Below are 16,023 nucleotides of genomic sequence, written 5' to 3'. Positions count from 1 at the left end.
TATGAAAAATGTTTACGAAACGAAAGGTGCAAAGCTTGAGAACAATTTTTTGAGTTATTACTCACATCTTCACTAGTAAATCGAGATAACTTATTTATTTAGCTGACAAGATTTTAGGTATAGTTATATTCTGTAAATAGTGTTTCTAAGGTATTCTTTACACCATTTTTTATCTTATAATATGCAAAGGCCCAGAGAACACGTTGCAAGACAGGTACCAGTCAGTTCCCAACAGTATTACTATAACGTTACTGTTTGCGAAATCGGTTCAGATTTGGTTTTCTTTACCTCTGGCCTGTCTTTAAAGACAAGTCAAAAACTCATTCTACGTTGAACACAAGCATAGCCCGAGAGTTCCGATGAAAGCGGGGAAGCCTCTATCAATGTTTCTCAGCAGAAATTGGTTTAAAAAACAACAACAAATTTCCAGGGGTGGGGTGGGGAAGTAATGTGAAATTGTGAAGTGAATAATAAAATTCACATACATACGCTGAATGAATGAAAGAATTACGTTTCTCATTTTTTCCAGGCGAGCAAGAGCCCCCTTGCTCCCCCCTCCCTCGCAAACTCCCTTGACTGTTATCATATTTTTTGAAATATCCGTTTAACTTTTGAAACAAGTTGTAAAACAATGTTGGCGATATGTAGTAGCATAACAAAATGTTAAGGAAAACTTGGATTAGGCACAACTGACCTTTTCTGGTTTGATGTTAAAAAGTATTATATTATATATATTATGGTATTTTTTTCTCTGTCTCGTAATGTGTAGGGGCTTTAGTTTGAAATTAATTTCGACTAGAAAAATATTAGAAACCCAAAACAGTAACTGCTTGTTTTTATTTGCTGTAGACTGAAATGGTGAGGAAAAAAAAAACTATAAATTTTGGGTAAAGGACTGATCCATTGATGATATGTCCAATTCACATTCCCGGGGCGCGGGGCCACTTTTAGGTTAATTTACATAACAATGATAATATGAAGTTCATATTGTGGAAAAACCCTTGGTAAAATAATTGCACAAATAATATAGATACAGCGGCGATTTTAGATAAAGTAACTTTGAGAAATGATTGCAGACCTTAGGAGTAGTAGTTGCGTATGGTGTTTCTCACACCTCCAAATTCGTTTGGAGGTGTGTATCCGGGAGTAGGACTGGCGTCCTAGTCCGGACACCGGGTTTGGATCACTCTCCTTCTGCCGGTCCAGCATGATTGAATCTTAGCTCTGGCTTCGCCTTCAGGGTCATTGGGGTACTTCAGCCACGAGACGACAGCAACGTGGTGATCCGACGCGATGTAGTAAAGATAATGCAATACTGTTAACTCTACGCCATAAAGAATTCTAGGCCTAACAGTGATTAACAATTTGCAGGTTGTTTTTCGCATAGAAACAAGTCTGCGTTGTCCATAAATCAGATGAGCCATTTTATAGTTTATATTTGTTATTGCATTTATTAATATTGATTTTAAAGATACTGTATACATCTTGCAAGGCATTTATACTAAATTATAATTTACTTTTGTTGAATAGTCAAAGAGTTGTATAAATAAAGTCGAATAGTGACTTGTTATCATATTTGGTATTATATGATGGGTTAAATATTATAAAGGCACTTTGTGTCTATTGTTTTATTACGTTATTAATAAATAGTGTGTTAATTACCAGTGACCGTTGACAAAAATTCTAGTGTTATGTGTGTGTTATTGTATGAAGTGTTATAAAATGATGGCATAAAGGTGTGTTCCGAAAGTGACACTTGACTGTAATTCGAAACACCTGGAAAGTTCTTATCATATAATACTCATAATCAATATTATATTAAGATTTTGTCAGTATATAAGGTTTATGGAAGAGTCGGCTGTTAAATGTTCTGAATCATTTAGATATTGGACGAAGTGACATCAGATGACGTCTTGGCTGGTTAGCCCTAAAATTTTTTTGTTGATGCTGTTTTGTTTTTTGTTTTTTCCAAAGAACAAGCTTCATAATGTTTTATCATCTTTAAAACAACAAAAGTGATTTCTGTACTGTATATAGTAACTATGAATGAAACAAGCCTTTTAAATCATATAAGAAATGCTTTATATAAAAAACAACAACTAGTATTTAAATTAAAATTGTTCAATCAACAGTATACAATAGTAATACGTAGAAGAGTGGTAACTGCTTACTTAGAAAAGAAGAATACTAAACAACGTTTTCACGTCTTCCGAACTTGTTAATTCAGCAACGAAAAGTAGAAATTCAATCTACCAATCCTAAGAGTTGGGCCAAGTGCAGCAAGTGATTTATCTTTCGAAACTGGAAGCAAGATGAAAGAGGAAAATTATAAAGAAAAGAAAAAAAAATGGCGGACGAATTCTTCAATTTTTAGCACAACACTTCTTAATGCATTATACGTACTTACATTTAAAAAAAAATGTTTTGTAATACACAGAAAATTAATTTTATTAAGTTCTTTGGGCCCAGATCCTGTAATCGGTCCCCCCAAAAGAATTGAATTTATTTTTCTTCGATGAAATTGATAACGAAGATTTTTCTTCAAGCAAATAACTTTACCTGATCCATTAGGCTTAAGACTGTTTTTGTGTATAAATTATACAACTTTTTTGCTTGAATTTTAAATAAATTTTGTTGATTACAAAAAAAAAGTCGTAGTATTCACGTTTTTGTTTATGTATCTTACAATATTTGAACAACAGATAATTTTTTTTTCTTCGTTTGTGTCTCTCTCAGTTCTCTCAACTCCCGATTCTTCCTTTAGAAATATATCTAAAAAGTCCATCAAAGCCATTACCACACAAGGCAGGTGGATGGATAACTTTGTTTTATTATTTCTTGTTACCATTGCCAAAAATATAATAATATTAGATATGGAAGTTTGTTAGAAAATACACAATAGGCTATCTGTGGTGACATAACGTAGTGAATCGTTAGAAGCCCTCAAACTTAAGGGTGAGCCACCAGGGGAATTGCAGTTTATATTATCTTAACTTGTAGTTACTACCCAGGGTTGTGTATAGGAGGTATTAATGGGGGAGTAGTTGCCCCTCACTCTTTCTCTGGGATAAAAATATAAACACGATAGTTACGATTTTTCACTTTTTGCCGCCACCCCTCAAATTTTGGTCGTAAATTCCACCCATGGTGTTATAAAAGTAAGCTGAAACCTCAGAGTATTCCCTAAAACTTCTACTCAGTCCATGGTCTGGTGGTTATGGCTCTTGTCTCGCAATCTGAGGGTCACGGGTTTGAACCCGTCACCGAACAGATAACCCTCGTGTAGTTTTGCGCAAAACAAAACAAAAACTACTCAATCCAACCTACCGTAAAAATCATTGAGTTTAAAAAACACTCAAAACAAAATATAATTGTTTCTCTTCTGAGGATTGAATTGTTAAATAGAAATGTAAATATAATCACAAAATATTGCCAACACACGTGACGGTGTCATATAGATTTACCACCCATCCCCACCGTAAAAATAGTAGTATAACCTGACAATCAAGTAGCAATTTTACACTTTTATTTTGTGTGCTCTGAAGCTGCAGTAAATCCAATGAAACTAGGCCACAATCATTGCTTGTTTAAAATTTAAACACCTAAGACTGGTGAGGACCTCCGTAAGAAGCTCAAGTAATGTTGCGGGTGTCAACAAATTGTGAAATTAATAATTTGGCTTTTGATGTTTCGGTAAGTGAAATCTTATATTCGTAATCTATGCCAAAATATCAAACATTTTTAATTCCTTTCTAAACTCTCGTTCTTAATAATTTTGTAGAAAAATTATATATAATCACTTTGGCAACAAAATAGTTAAGCTAGGACTCAAGATACAACGAACGAGGTTTAAAAAAAGAAAAGGAAAATTCATTTAATAATATCACCACAATGCACAGCGTTTATTATAATTATAACACTGCCTATCACACACACGAGATTCTGATAATACGCTTCAGATAGATCCAGGAGGGAGGGGCGTAACTATAATATTGATTGCTACACTGAAACTGTATCAGTTTGGTTTGAATTTTGCGCAAAGCTACACGAGGGCTATCTGCACTATCTGTCCCTAATTTAGCAGTGATAGACTAGAGGGAAGGCAGCTAGTCAACACCGCCAACTCTTGGACTACTCTCGTAACAACGAATAGTGGGATTGACCGTAACATTATAACGCTCCCACGGCTGAAATGGCGAGCATGTTCGCTGTGACAGGGATTCGAACCCGCAGATTACGAGTCGAGCACCCTAACCGCCACGTCTAGTTGAGTCAAACTATTATAAATCTCACTTTACACCAGGAAAAGTTATTGTAATAGGGGAAAAAGAATGGTATCTAAAGTTTGATTTGTTTCTTAACGCAGGATTTTATGAAATTCTAAAGTCAAGATACAGCGAGAGAAAGTAACAAGTTCTGCAAAAAAAGTAAGAAACATTTCCAAACACAACTACAGAAATATTAACTTGTGATATAGAGAACAAGTTTTGTGTGTGTGTGTTGTTGTTGTTGATAAATGCAACCCTTTCTTGAACAGGTAAAAACTTCGCGCACAAAACCTACCGACTGACCAATGGCTGCTATAACTTCTCACTCAGAAACTGATTAGTACCTGGTAAGAATTCGCTCTCAAAATCTTTCGACTGACCAATGGCTGCTATAACTTCTCACTCAGAAACTGATTAGTACCTGGTAAGAATTCGCTCTCAAAATCTTTCGACTGACCAATGGCTGCTATAACTTCTCACTCAGAAACTGATTAGTACCTGGTAAGAATTCGCGCTCAAAATCTTTCGACTGATCAGTGGGTGGTAAAACTTACTTCTAAAATTCAGAACGATTTTTCGCGGACATTGTTCGATTTTTACCGAAGATTGGGCACGATCTGTCAAAGTAACATTCACGTATTCTATGCAAGTTACTCTGTTAAGCACGTACCATTTTAAAGTTTTTAGTGTGAAATGTTACATTTATATGGTCCCCCAGTGGCACAGCGGTATGTCTGCAGACTTACGACGCTAGAAACCGGGTTTCGATACCCGTGGTGGACAGAGCACGGATAGCCCATTGTGTAGCTTAGTGCTTAACTAAAAAAATAACAAATTACATTTATATGTATCTAGATAAGAGTAAGTTTGTAATCTACTGATATCCGTGTCGAATAGTTGGTACTTTTCGTTTCTACAACACGTTACTACTCTCGAGTAATAAAAGAAAAATATAGAGAAATAATTTTGAAAAACAAGAGGGAATCCTCAATAGCCGCGACACTTGAAATTCTTCTAAGCGGGATTAGAGTAAATTAATGTACGAGATCTTTCTTTTCCTTTATATTAGCTATACCAAGCGTGGGGCGCGAGTATACCAGATTTGATTTTATTACTCATTAGGATCTCTCCCAGCCTACCCTCATATATTTAAGTTATTTTAGGCAGGATTAAAATAAATTGATCTATAAAACCAATCGAAAGGGTATGATCTCCTAAGTCCAAAACTGTAATTAGATCTCAAATCGGTCAAGAGATGAAGGAACTATGAACTAAAATTTGTACTTGAAAAAAACAACAACAAAAAACAGTCATTATATGAGCCGCTCAGACGCAGATAAAAATTAGCTTTATTTTTTATTTGTATGTAGAATTTCATGTCAAGTTACGTGAGGGCTATCTGCTCTAACTGTTCCCAATTTTGAAGTAATGACCTAGAGGGAAGGCAGCTAGTCAACACCACCCACCGTCAACTATTACCAACGAATAGTGAGATTGACCGTCACTTTATAACGCTCACAGAGCTGAAAGAGCGAGCATGTTCGACGACAGGATTCAAAGAACTAAGCGAGCGAAGACCCTTGAATGTGACCATAGTAGAGTAATTCTTTTTCTGTTTTTTTAAATTCTGTCTCCCTAGAGCAGGATTTGAACCCGGGATCGCTTGCCTGTAAAAGTGAGCGGTTTACAACTAAGCTAAGAAATTAATTTACTACAAGAGAATAAACGAGTTAATTATCTATTCATAAACATACCGTTACTCTGTTTGTTATCAACGGTAATATATAAAACAATGTTTTCGATAAATCATTATATATGTATAACTGTTTATGGAACCTGAGGATTGGAATATAAGTTGCAAAGGTACGAAACCAGTACCATAAACATATATATGCAACAATCAATAAAGGTACGAAACCAGTACCATAAACATATATATATATGCAACAATCAATAAAGGTACGAAAACAGTACCATAAATATATATATATATATATGCAACAATCAATAAAGGTACGAAACCAGTACCATAAACATACATATGCAACAAACAATTTATTACTACTAAAACTGGCTTAACAGTTAATGTAGCATATGGATGTTACCTTTTTTTTTCCTCCTTAAATTTAGTTCTATTTTATTGTAGCTGTTTCAAGTTAAGCACAAAGCTACACAATGGGCTATCTGTGCTGTGCCCTCCACGGCTATCGAAACCCGTTTTCTAGCGTTGTAAATCCGCAGACATACCGCTGTGCCACTGGAGGGGCTTTTTATCGTAGCATTCACATAAGTAACAAGTCATGACTGGACTTCTTTTTCAAGTGTTTCTATTCCGATAATCATTGGTATTGTGACACTCGGGGACTTAAACGAATACGCTTAAGTTCGCTCACAAGACTCATCCCGAGTTCGGCTCAGTAGTTACCGTGTCGGGCTGTGGATCCGAGGTTCTGTACTTCTTCGCGCTCTGCACTTTGGGGCCGTGGAAACGTTATATAAGACTGTCGGTAAAATCCCTCTAATCGATTAAAAAAGGCCACGACTTGGCGGATGGTGAGGTTGATTAGCTGCCTTCCCTCTAGTCTATCTGTTCAAAATTAAGGACGAATAGCGTGTACACCCCTCGAGTAGCTTTGCGCGAAAGTAAACAACAACGGGCAGGATGCGTTTGTCTCTGTGACAGTACAATAGTTATTACGGCGATAACTGTCCATTTCTTGCGGGACAAATATTTCAGCTTCTGTAGACAATCCGAATGTTACGTCCATCTTTCTTGACGTTAGACGTCTTGTTTTCTCAACCAGTAGGCCTAAATCTTATAGCCAAGCCTGGGAGTTCCACCAGAAGTTAGGTTCTTTAAACGGAGAAATAGGTTTTGGGCTCTGTATCAATTACTTTAGTTTCCAACCTTCGCACGTTGCATTCTGAAACCTGTGTCGTTACATTTATCTTTGTCGTTTAAATAACCCTAATCACTCCGCAAATCGGTTAGCAGAAATAAAATCAAACAAGAAAGACCGACTTGTACGATTATACAAAATACAGTCCGAAATCCAAGATGAAAGGAAAAAAACTTCAGATGATAAGAAACAAAGAACACCGTCCGAACTATTAACGTCTTTTTCGCTTTCGAAATTCCAACCCGTGTTAGATTAATTTTCTCTCATTAATGATACCTAACATTGTGGTCTGAGTAACTTCTGGGTCTCTGACAGTTTATTTTATATGTTTAAAAAAGTACGTCACAGCTAGCTACCTTCACCCATTTCTAAAATTTCGTCTGTAAAAAAAAAAAGAAGTATTTATATTATCAATCTAAGTAGCAACTTGCGCGACACGAGCTAAGCGGCGATAAAAATAACATTTGTACAACTTCAATTCAAAATATTTTTTCCCACAAGAATTATACACAAAATAATACATAAATGTAACACACTTATTTTAGATCTGATTACAAGCCGACGAAGTTGATTACTATTTTGTTAAACGTCGTCTTAGTGTACGAACCGATTTTCATATATATATATATATATTTTTTTTACTAAGATCTAACATTTTAATTTATTAGGTGGCGCTAAGCGCTTACTCTTACTCTTAAATAATCAGCATGTTTCAACTAACGCAAGACAATTGTTGAAGCATAACCAAACAACTGGATGGATTGGGTTTTGATAAATCCTTCGTTTAATTTCCGCCAGCAAATCGCCTTCAGCAAGAAAGTGAGGTCTATCTGTCTAGCCGGAATAACGGATAAACTATTCGGCCAGCAAACGTCTGGAATTCGTCAACCAAAAACTAGGCTTAAAGTTTAAGAGGTTTACAGAAAATTGTCCCATCTAGTGAGGTATAGTATCTCCATATACGCCTGTTGTACTTGTTTGCTTCAGTGCATTAAAAATCAAGTTAGAAGTTAAAGATTATTTGTAATAGGACTTTTTAAAAGTAGAAGATATCCAAACGTGTCAACGATCTCATCTGCAATGAACAATATAAGAATATAGAAACGTGTTATATCCGATGTAATATATTTCAGACATTGAATTATGAGCGTCCACAGAAATTTTTCCGGGGGGGGGGGAGTAGTGTGAAACTGTCAAGTGAATAAAAAAATTCGTATACATATCCTGAATGAATAAAGAAAGAATTATGTTTCTCATTTTTCCAGCGGAGTAAGTGCCCCATCTACCCATGCATTTAATCAAAAACATTTAAGGTTTTGTTATTGATTTTTTCGTGAAATACATAAAAATAATTAGCGTCCATGTAAAATTTTACTACATAATTTTACTACAGGATAAGGTCACACACTATTACAGGATAAGGTCACACACAAAATTTTACTACAGGATAAGGACCTCACTATTTATCTACAGGATAAGGTCACACACATACCTGTCTCACTATAAGCAATTTACAATATTGTGCATGTTCTAAGGCAACTACAAGTATAAAGGTTTAGCCTCACCATGTCAGCACAGCCCTTGTCGCCGCGACCGGTCATACCACTTGACGGCCTTGCACCTTGAAAACAGTCTTGCAATGTTGTTGCCACTGTAAAAGGTTCCGTCGTATGGTTTTCATGTCTAAAGCATACCCTTACACCATATATGCTTTCCATAAGTTATTAGTGTACAACAGTTTTCCAGTATAGAAATCCATAATGTTGCATCCAGCGACTTAACTGGTATGTATGTGTTCAAATGGAATAGCATGGATACCCATTTCATTCGCCAGCTGTTTGAACCATGCGACAATTTAACAGTATGGAAGTGTACATGTGAATGGTATAACTTTTTCAGATGGAGAGCCTTGTACATTATGTTGCTTGGGGTCACGTGGATAGCTTTTACCACTGATATTTGTCTGTATTCTTAGATTCTCACCTGTTACGAAAAGCCACAAGCCACACTTTGCTTATCATATCTAGGGTGGACTTGTTGCAAGTCTGTTTTTGGATGGTTCTGGTCCCCATGTTCATCCATATTCCTTTGTTTTTCCACTGTCATTAAGTACAAGGGGTATCCTAGTCTTAGAAATTCTAAATCCTGATCTGAACACATATTTACGATACGAGTGTATGAATATTTTGAATCGGAAAGAACTGTTAAATACCCTTCCCAAACACAATGAATTTTTGGACATCACACTACTTATGAAACATCAAACAATATCAAAATGTAGTTCTGATACATTCCGTTCCACCGCGACTTTATATAGCTGTGGTTGTCACGCACGTGACTTCCATATTCAAAGTCGTTGTAATATATCATGCTCAACCCCCCCCTCCCTTCTCTCTCTCTCTCTATATATATATATATAGATAGATAGATAGATAGATAACAGTGTTGTCTGTCTGGTGTCCCAGATGTCAGGAAATGGCTGGATTAATTTGATGACCTTTGTTTAAATGAGTGTTAAATAATACGAGCGGTCATTTCAATCTTATTGGCTTAATATTTCAAGTGTGTGAGGCGGTCAGTAACAAAATTCGTGAAGCCGACGCCAGACAAAAGACGAATTGCGGATAACTTTGTATCGTACTAATGGTTCATGTGCTACAGTTTAGCACTACCGAGTATATTTACTAGACTATAAATATAATGCAACATTACAACAATATTCACAATTAAAATAAGATAACATTGAATGTATGTAATATATATATATATATTTATACTAGAAATTTGATATTAGACATATGTTACAGTTTAGAACCATAATAACAATTACACTAACTGACCGTCTCAATGTTCTTAGTTTCATAATAAAAAAAAACACCAACATCAAACGCACGTGAGTTGATCACTCTTATAAAATGGTGTATCATTGTTTAAACATTCAGAACCTTGTAGGAAAACAAGTTGTTAACTATCAGATGTATTCTACATCTATACAAACAGCCCCTGTATTAAAAATGATATATAAAGTTTCTTGCGAAGTCATCTAGACTGTGTTTTATAATTTTATCACTAGGACATCCTTCGTTGCTGTTCTCTGAGAGTGCTACGTTTAAAGATATTTGCCAAGTCCTACAAACACGAACAAAACCAGCGAAACGATTTTTTGTTCTTTTTTAGAATGAACTATAAGAAACTTCAAGTCGTGGTCTGTTCCGAAGATTTAGCGTTGCCGACCTGTCACCTGAAGGCTCTCAAAGCCACCTCTCCAAATCCAATTAGAGAACGGCAGAAAAAGCACACCAGAGAAACTAATCCACAGGAAACGGCGAGAGTTAAGAGTCCGGACGTAGGTAGTTTATCCTCCTGGTCAAGATTTACTTTCGATGCTGTAGCGACCGCGATGGGCTGACGAGCCGATCTCACCGACAACTTCGGGCACGAGGAAATTTCTGACACCTGTCCGTTCTCACAGCGTTCCTCCTATGTTCAAACTATCACGTCAAGTGCTTCAGTGGCTTTAAAAATCCTCGAAGACACCGCGGATCTTCCAATACATTGGGACAGCTCTGACTAGACACATCTCTTGTAAGAAAGTAGAGAACAACGGCTAGTTACTGGACAGTCGTGACATTGGCGTTCTGATTTCATTTGTCCTCGACTTACAAGCTCAGTATTGTATTATTTACCTTACAGAAGTGTATTACTCCGACACAATAATGATCTCTCGAGGTAAGTGCGTAACACCTTTTGTTAACGTTCATAATATTATTAAAAGTGATTAATCTATAAATCGTACCTGTATCTCAAGTAAAAAAATATGAACTTCTTCTGGCCAATTTCAAGATTTTAAACGCCACCTATAAAAAAAAAAATATTACCCTAGATGTGATTAATAAAGTAGTTCTTGATAGAGGTTTTTCGTGCCTGTTTATAATTGTATGTACGTACGTAAAAGGAACTTCATGACAAAGTAACAAGTAAAGATAAGCTTCAGTCAAGCTTAATTTCCTCATTATTTACCATAATACAAAATCCACGTTTAATTTCCTCATTATTTACCATAATACAAAAATCCACATTTAATTTCCTCATTATTTACCATAATACAAAAATCCACATTTAATTTCCTCATTATTTACCATAATACGTAAAAGGAACTTCATGACAAAGTAACAAGTAAAGATAAGCTTCAGTCAATCGTATTTTGTCTTTTAAGTTCATCTAAAGAGATTATCAGCGATCAGGACATAATTTGCACAACCAAATTCTTATTGTTCGTTGTATACACAAGAAAGTACAATTTAAGCAACCATTAAAATATAACGCACCGAAGATGTAATTTATATATACGTACATATTCTACAGTGTAGACAGTCGTAAAATACACGTGCTGTGTGTGTGTGTTTGTCATATATATACCTTGTGGACTGTACGTTTGTTAATGAACATCCACAATATTATAGTATTTCGAAGTATACGTGCTTTATTGGTTGCTTTATTTACTGTCAAACTCAAGCCACGATCTTCGCGGTTTTCTTTTTCATCTAGCCTGCGTCATTATAACTTGGGACAGCAAGAATGATGCCAATTTGAAACTATTAGATTTATTTTTAAACAGCAGGTCTTTAATGCAAAATATCACATAACGCAAACAAATGCAGCTACAGGAAGAAAACAAAATTATTTAAATAACTCGGAAATATGTTCTTTATCGCTCTCAAAGTGAACATTATCATTCAGTCAGCTTGGTTACAACACTAGTAGGATCGACGTACACGTTATCTGTGAAAAAAAGTGTCAGAAATAGTATTCAGTTATATTTAGGATCGAAAAAAATCATTTTTTGACACGCATTTCAGGTCAATGGGGTCAACAAAACGGCGAACGTTTACATTTTGTCCAGAGGGTGGTTTTTGATTAAGAAAAACTTAACTTCATGTATTATATAACATGTAACGATAATAAAACACATTAAAACACTTCTTAAATAATCGAAATCCACTCCTTACATCGTAATCACTGTTTCTTCGTTATGCTCTCATAGGTTTCTTGACCTTTAACCCCCGTAGTTAAATCTATCATCAACTTGTATTGCTAAATAAAATAAAATAAAGTTCTAACACTAAAAAATATGGATTTTGTATTATGGTAGATAATGAGGAAATTAAACGTGGATTTTTGTATTATGGTAGATAATGAGGAAATTAAATGTGGATTTTGTATTATGGTAAATAATGAGGAAATTAAACGTGGATTTTTGTATTATGGTAGATAATGAGGAAATTAAATGTGGATTTTTCATTATGGTAGATAATGAGGACATTAAATATGGATTTTGCATTATGGTAAATATTTAAATAGAATGAATCTACATGAATTCCTATAGTTGTTTAGTGTATTCAAACATGTTAAAATAACTTTTTTATAACAATCTTCTTTGCATATGCAAAAATATTTTGTGCGTATGTCTATATATGTAATATTTTTTTGTAGTCTTCTCTCTGTTTACCCCACTGATTTCACATTGGAATGTCTAATGAAATGACGATGAGGTACGAACTGTGTCAATGATTTTCCAAGTTCTTTTCCTTTCATAGGAGCTAAGAAAAAAAAATTGAGGAGCATGCCCAGGTCGTTAGGGCGCTCGACTCGCAATCTGAGGGTCGCGGGTTCGAATACCCGTCATACCAAACATGCTCGCCCTTTCAGCCGTGGGGGCGTTATAATGTAATGGTCAATCCCACTATTCGTTGGTAAAAAGAGTAGCCCAAGAGTTGGCGGTGGGTAGTGATGAGTAGCTGCCTTCCCTCTAGTCTTACACTGTTAAATTAGGGACGGCTAGTGCAGATAGCCCTCGTGTAGCTTTGCGCTAAATTCAAAACAAACAAACAATAAAATCTGAGTTTATTTCGAATTGACATCTCCATCCAGTTATACAGCTGTTTGGAAATAATGTCGAATCCTTAAAGCGATTTTTGTAAAAAAAAACAAAACTTTTTAATATTAAAATCAAAGCATTTTCTTTGTGGATTTTTACAAATTTCCGCAACCTTTACGCGGGTAAAGTTTCCAAAATGAAACTTTCTAGTACATTTTTAAATGGCCTCCTTACCACATGGTAATCAGCTATACTGTTCATAGGAACTTATTGTTACATGATCGTAAATGAACAATACTAATGGAGTTCTGTAACAATACAAAAGTCTCTTATCTTCACGCACTATTTTCTTTTCTCACGCGGAATTCCGCAGAGAATTCGAAATAACTTTTGTACGTACCTTTTACCCAAAAATATTTCTGTGTTTCTAGAGTTCATTGGTTAGGGACTGCAATTTTTTTTTTTTTTTTACAGTAACCGATTGGTTTGTCGTTTACCCACATTTCATTATCTATACAGTTTACTATGGTAATATATTGTTACGTCTCTGGTCGCTGGTTAATTTATGTGTTAAATTATGTGTGGTTTTATAAAAAATGTCAACTTACCAACAAGTTCGGGTTTAGTATGCAATAGCCCCCCCCCCCAACCACCAGTGACACTGCAGTAAATCTGTAAACTTAAGGTAAAATCCGGGTTTCGATACCTGTGGTTGGAACAGCACGAGTAGCTTTTTGTGCTTAAGTGCAAACAAAATAAATCTTATGCAATAAGTTGTGAAATATTAACGTGTGTGTGTGTGTGCGTGTGTATTCTTGGACCCATGTTAACATTATAAACCATTTTAATAACGAAATGTTGGGGGGGGGGAGAATAAGGCATATTATCAACAGGCTACATTCCCTCCACAACTGTAGAATGGAAACAACAAAAATATTATATCAGTTTGTAAATGTAACCACTGTAGTACATATAACTCAATTTGCTACGAAATATTAGCAGTTATAACAGTGACTACAAGCTACGAGGTTAAACTAGCTTTGGACCAGCGTTGCTCACGCAAGTTCGTAGGCTTAGTTAATTCATCAGTGTTTAAGCAAACAAATTATATTAAAACAAAGAATTTAATAGGAACAACTGACAAAAAAATCGCGCAGTTGCATGCATAACAAAAACATTAACATCTGTTACCTCATAAGAACTATTTTTCATGTAATTTTTTAATGAGATAACAGCTAAATAATCCGTCAAAATATTAAATCATATAATATCTTGGTATGTTCAATTAGCTTTAGGATTTTACTATTTCATTTTCTTACTATTTGAATAGTATAAATATTTACTATTTTCCTCTTTTCTTGCTATTTAAATAGGTCATAGCAGTATAAATCAGCTAGGAGGAATTTTTGCCAATGGAAAACCACTTCCCTTCCATATTCGTCTTCGAATACTGGAGCTAGCACTGTTTGGTTATAGACCATGCGACATCTCGCGGCAACTTTTGGTATCTCACGGTTGCGTTAGTAAGATACTTGCTCGGTTTACTGAGACGGGATCTATTCTACCCGGTGCTATTGGTGAGTTGAGTATCTTAAAAAAAACTAGCAAGTTAATTTCTTTGTAGAAAATTAAGTCAAAGCTGCTTTAAGTTACATTTTAAAAAGGGGTGACGACTTTTGTGTAATAAATATTAAAGTTATTCTAAATTAACACTGTAAAAGTCTATCTGTATTGTAACTTCTTTCTCAAGTTGAAGATTCATCCTTCTTTGCATTTCCTATCAATGATTTGTCAAACAGATTTTACGTGAAAATGGACAGATACAAACAGTCGTAAATCATGACGTCTTAAATAACGTTTCTGAAACTTGTTATGAAAATTATTTAACTTCTTTTGTGGGCACGAGTAACATTACTTTTGATGGATACATTATCAACATCTGGGACAAATGTAAATAAAGGACAACTTACGTTGTTATGTCTTTTTTTTTTAAATACTTGTGTTTCACACTATTGGGTGCCACACACGTATTTACACTCCCTCTTTACACTTTGGACTATACCTATCAGGGGGCGTATATTTCAAACACGTTATGTGCAGTCACACTCCCATGATGAATATGACCACAAGTTAATTAAAGTATACAAAACACCTATTAATTAATTAGTTTTCGTTTATTTATTTATTCTCTTCAAAACTTTGTGGGCACGTGCGTTTTTGCCTTTACTCCCCTGCCTATGTAATACAATGAAAACATTCCATTTTTACACTATATAGCGATGATAGTATTGATGTAATGTTTAAAATGAAAAGAATTGTCAAGGTTTTGTAAAAAAAATAAAAATTTCTCAACAGCTAATCAACGGATATTTTAAGTAACGAATTTTCTGACAATAGGAGGCAGTAAACCACGTGTCTCAACACCTTTAGTCATCAATAAAATTCGCCAATACAAAGAACAAAACAGTTCTTTGTTTGCGTGGGAAATTAGAGAGCGGCTACTCTACGATGGGATCTGCGCACGTGACTGCTTACCAAGTGTGTCATCAATTAATCGCATCTTACGTCGAACCTTAGGTAGAAGCAAACCTCGTAACCACTTTCGTCACACACTTAAACCAGCGGCCTGTGAACCCGATGCACGGACGAGGAGCGACCAAGAGCCTTCCCAAACGTCTCCAGTATGGTCTACGTCTGATCCACATCAGGGCACCAGAAAAGCAGCGTTTTCAATTCGAGATATTCTAAACCTTAAAGAAGAAAATAACGAAATAAAATGAACTATGCTTCCAGGACATTAAGATATTTAAACAGGAATACCAGTTTCACTGAATACAGCTTAAACGTACACTGCAGAGGTGGCCAGTTAAGTAATAACAGTAGGAGAGTCAGATTTCTAGACGTGTCTATAGTATATTCAGATTGTGTGTATATGTATATATAAAAATTAAAATAAAGATAATGGCGATACTACTGA

General features: G+C 35.3%; 1 protein-coding gene across 2 annotated transcripts; it reads left to right on the top strand.

Moving 5' to 3' along the window:
• Window positions 1–7,879: 7,879 nt before the first annotated feature.
• Window positions 7,880–16,023, top strand: LOC111086242 (paired box protein Pax-1-like). 2 transcript variants are annotated; one of them, XM_022388330.1, is made up of 4 exons: window positions 7,880–8,112; window positions 10,346–10,897; window positions 14,420–14,623; window positions 15,444–16,023. In XM_022388330.1, the coding sequence occupies exons 2-4, from the start codon at window positions 10,885–10,887 to the stop codon at window positions 15,824–15,826; spliced, it is 600 nt and encodes a 199-aa protein (XP_022244038.1). In that variant the 5' UTR covers window positions 7,880–8,112; window positions 10,346–10,884; the 3' UTR covers window positions 15,827–16,023. The 2 variants fall into 2 exon arrangements, with proteins under 2 accessions (XP_022244038.1, XP_022244039.1); XM_022388331.1 differs by having other exon boundaries at window positions 10,242–10,897.

Source organism: Limulus polyphemus, unplaced genomic scaffold (genome assembly GCF_000517525.1).
Source record: "Limulus polyphemus unplaced genomic scaffold, Limulus_polyphemus-2.1.2 Scaffold948, whole genome shotgun sequence".
Lineage (NCBI taxonomy): Eukaryota > Metazoa > Arthropoda > Merostomata > Xiphosura > Limulidae > Limulus > Limulus polyphemus.
Note: the sequence above shows the minus strand (reverse complement) of the source record. Positions and strands in the feature narration are given on the sequence as shown.

What these genes read in the sequence shown, in the direction of transcription:
- LOC111086242 (XM_022388330.1), top strand. An exon ending in TATTCTACCCGGTGCTATTG is followed by an intron (nt 14,624 to 15,443) that starts GTGAGTTGAGTA and finishes TTCTGACAATAG; the next exon opens with GAGGCAGTAAACCACGTGTC.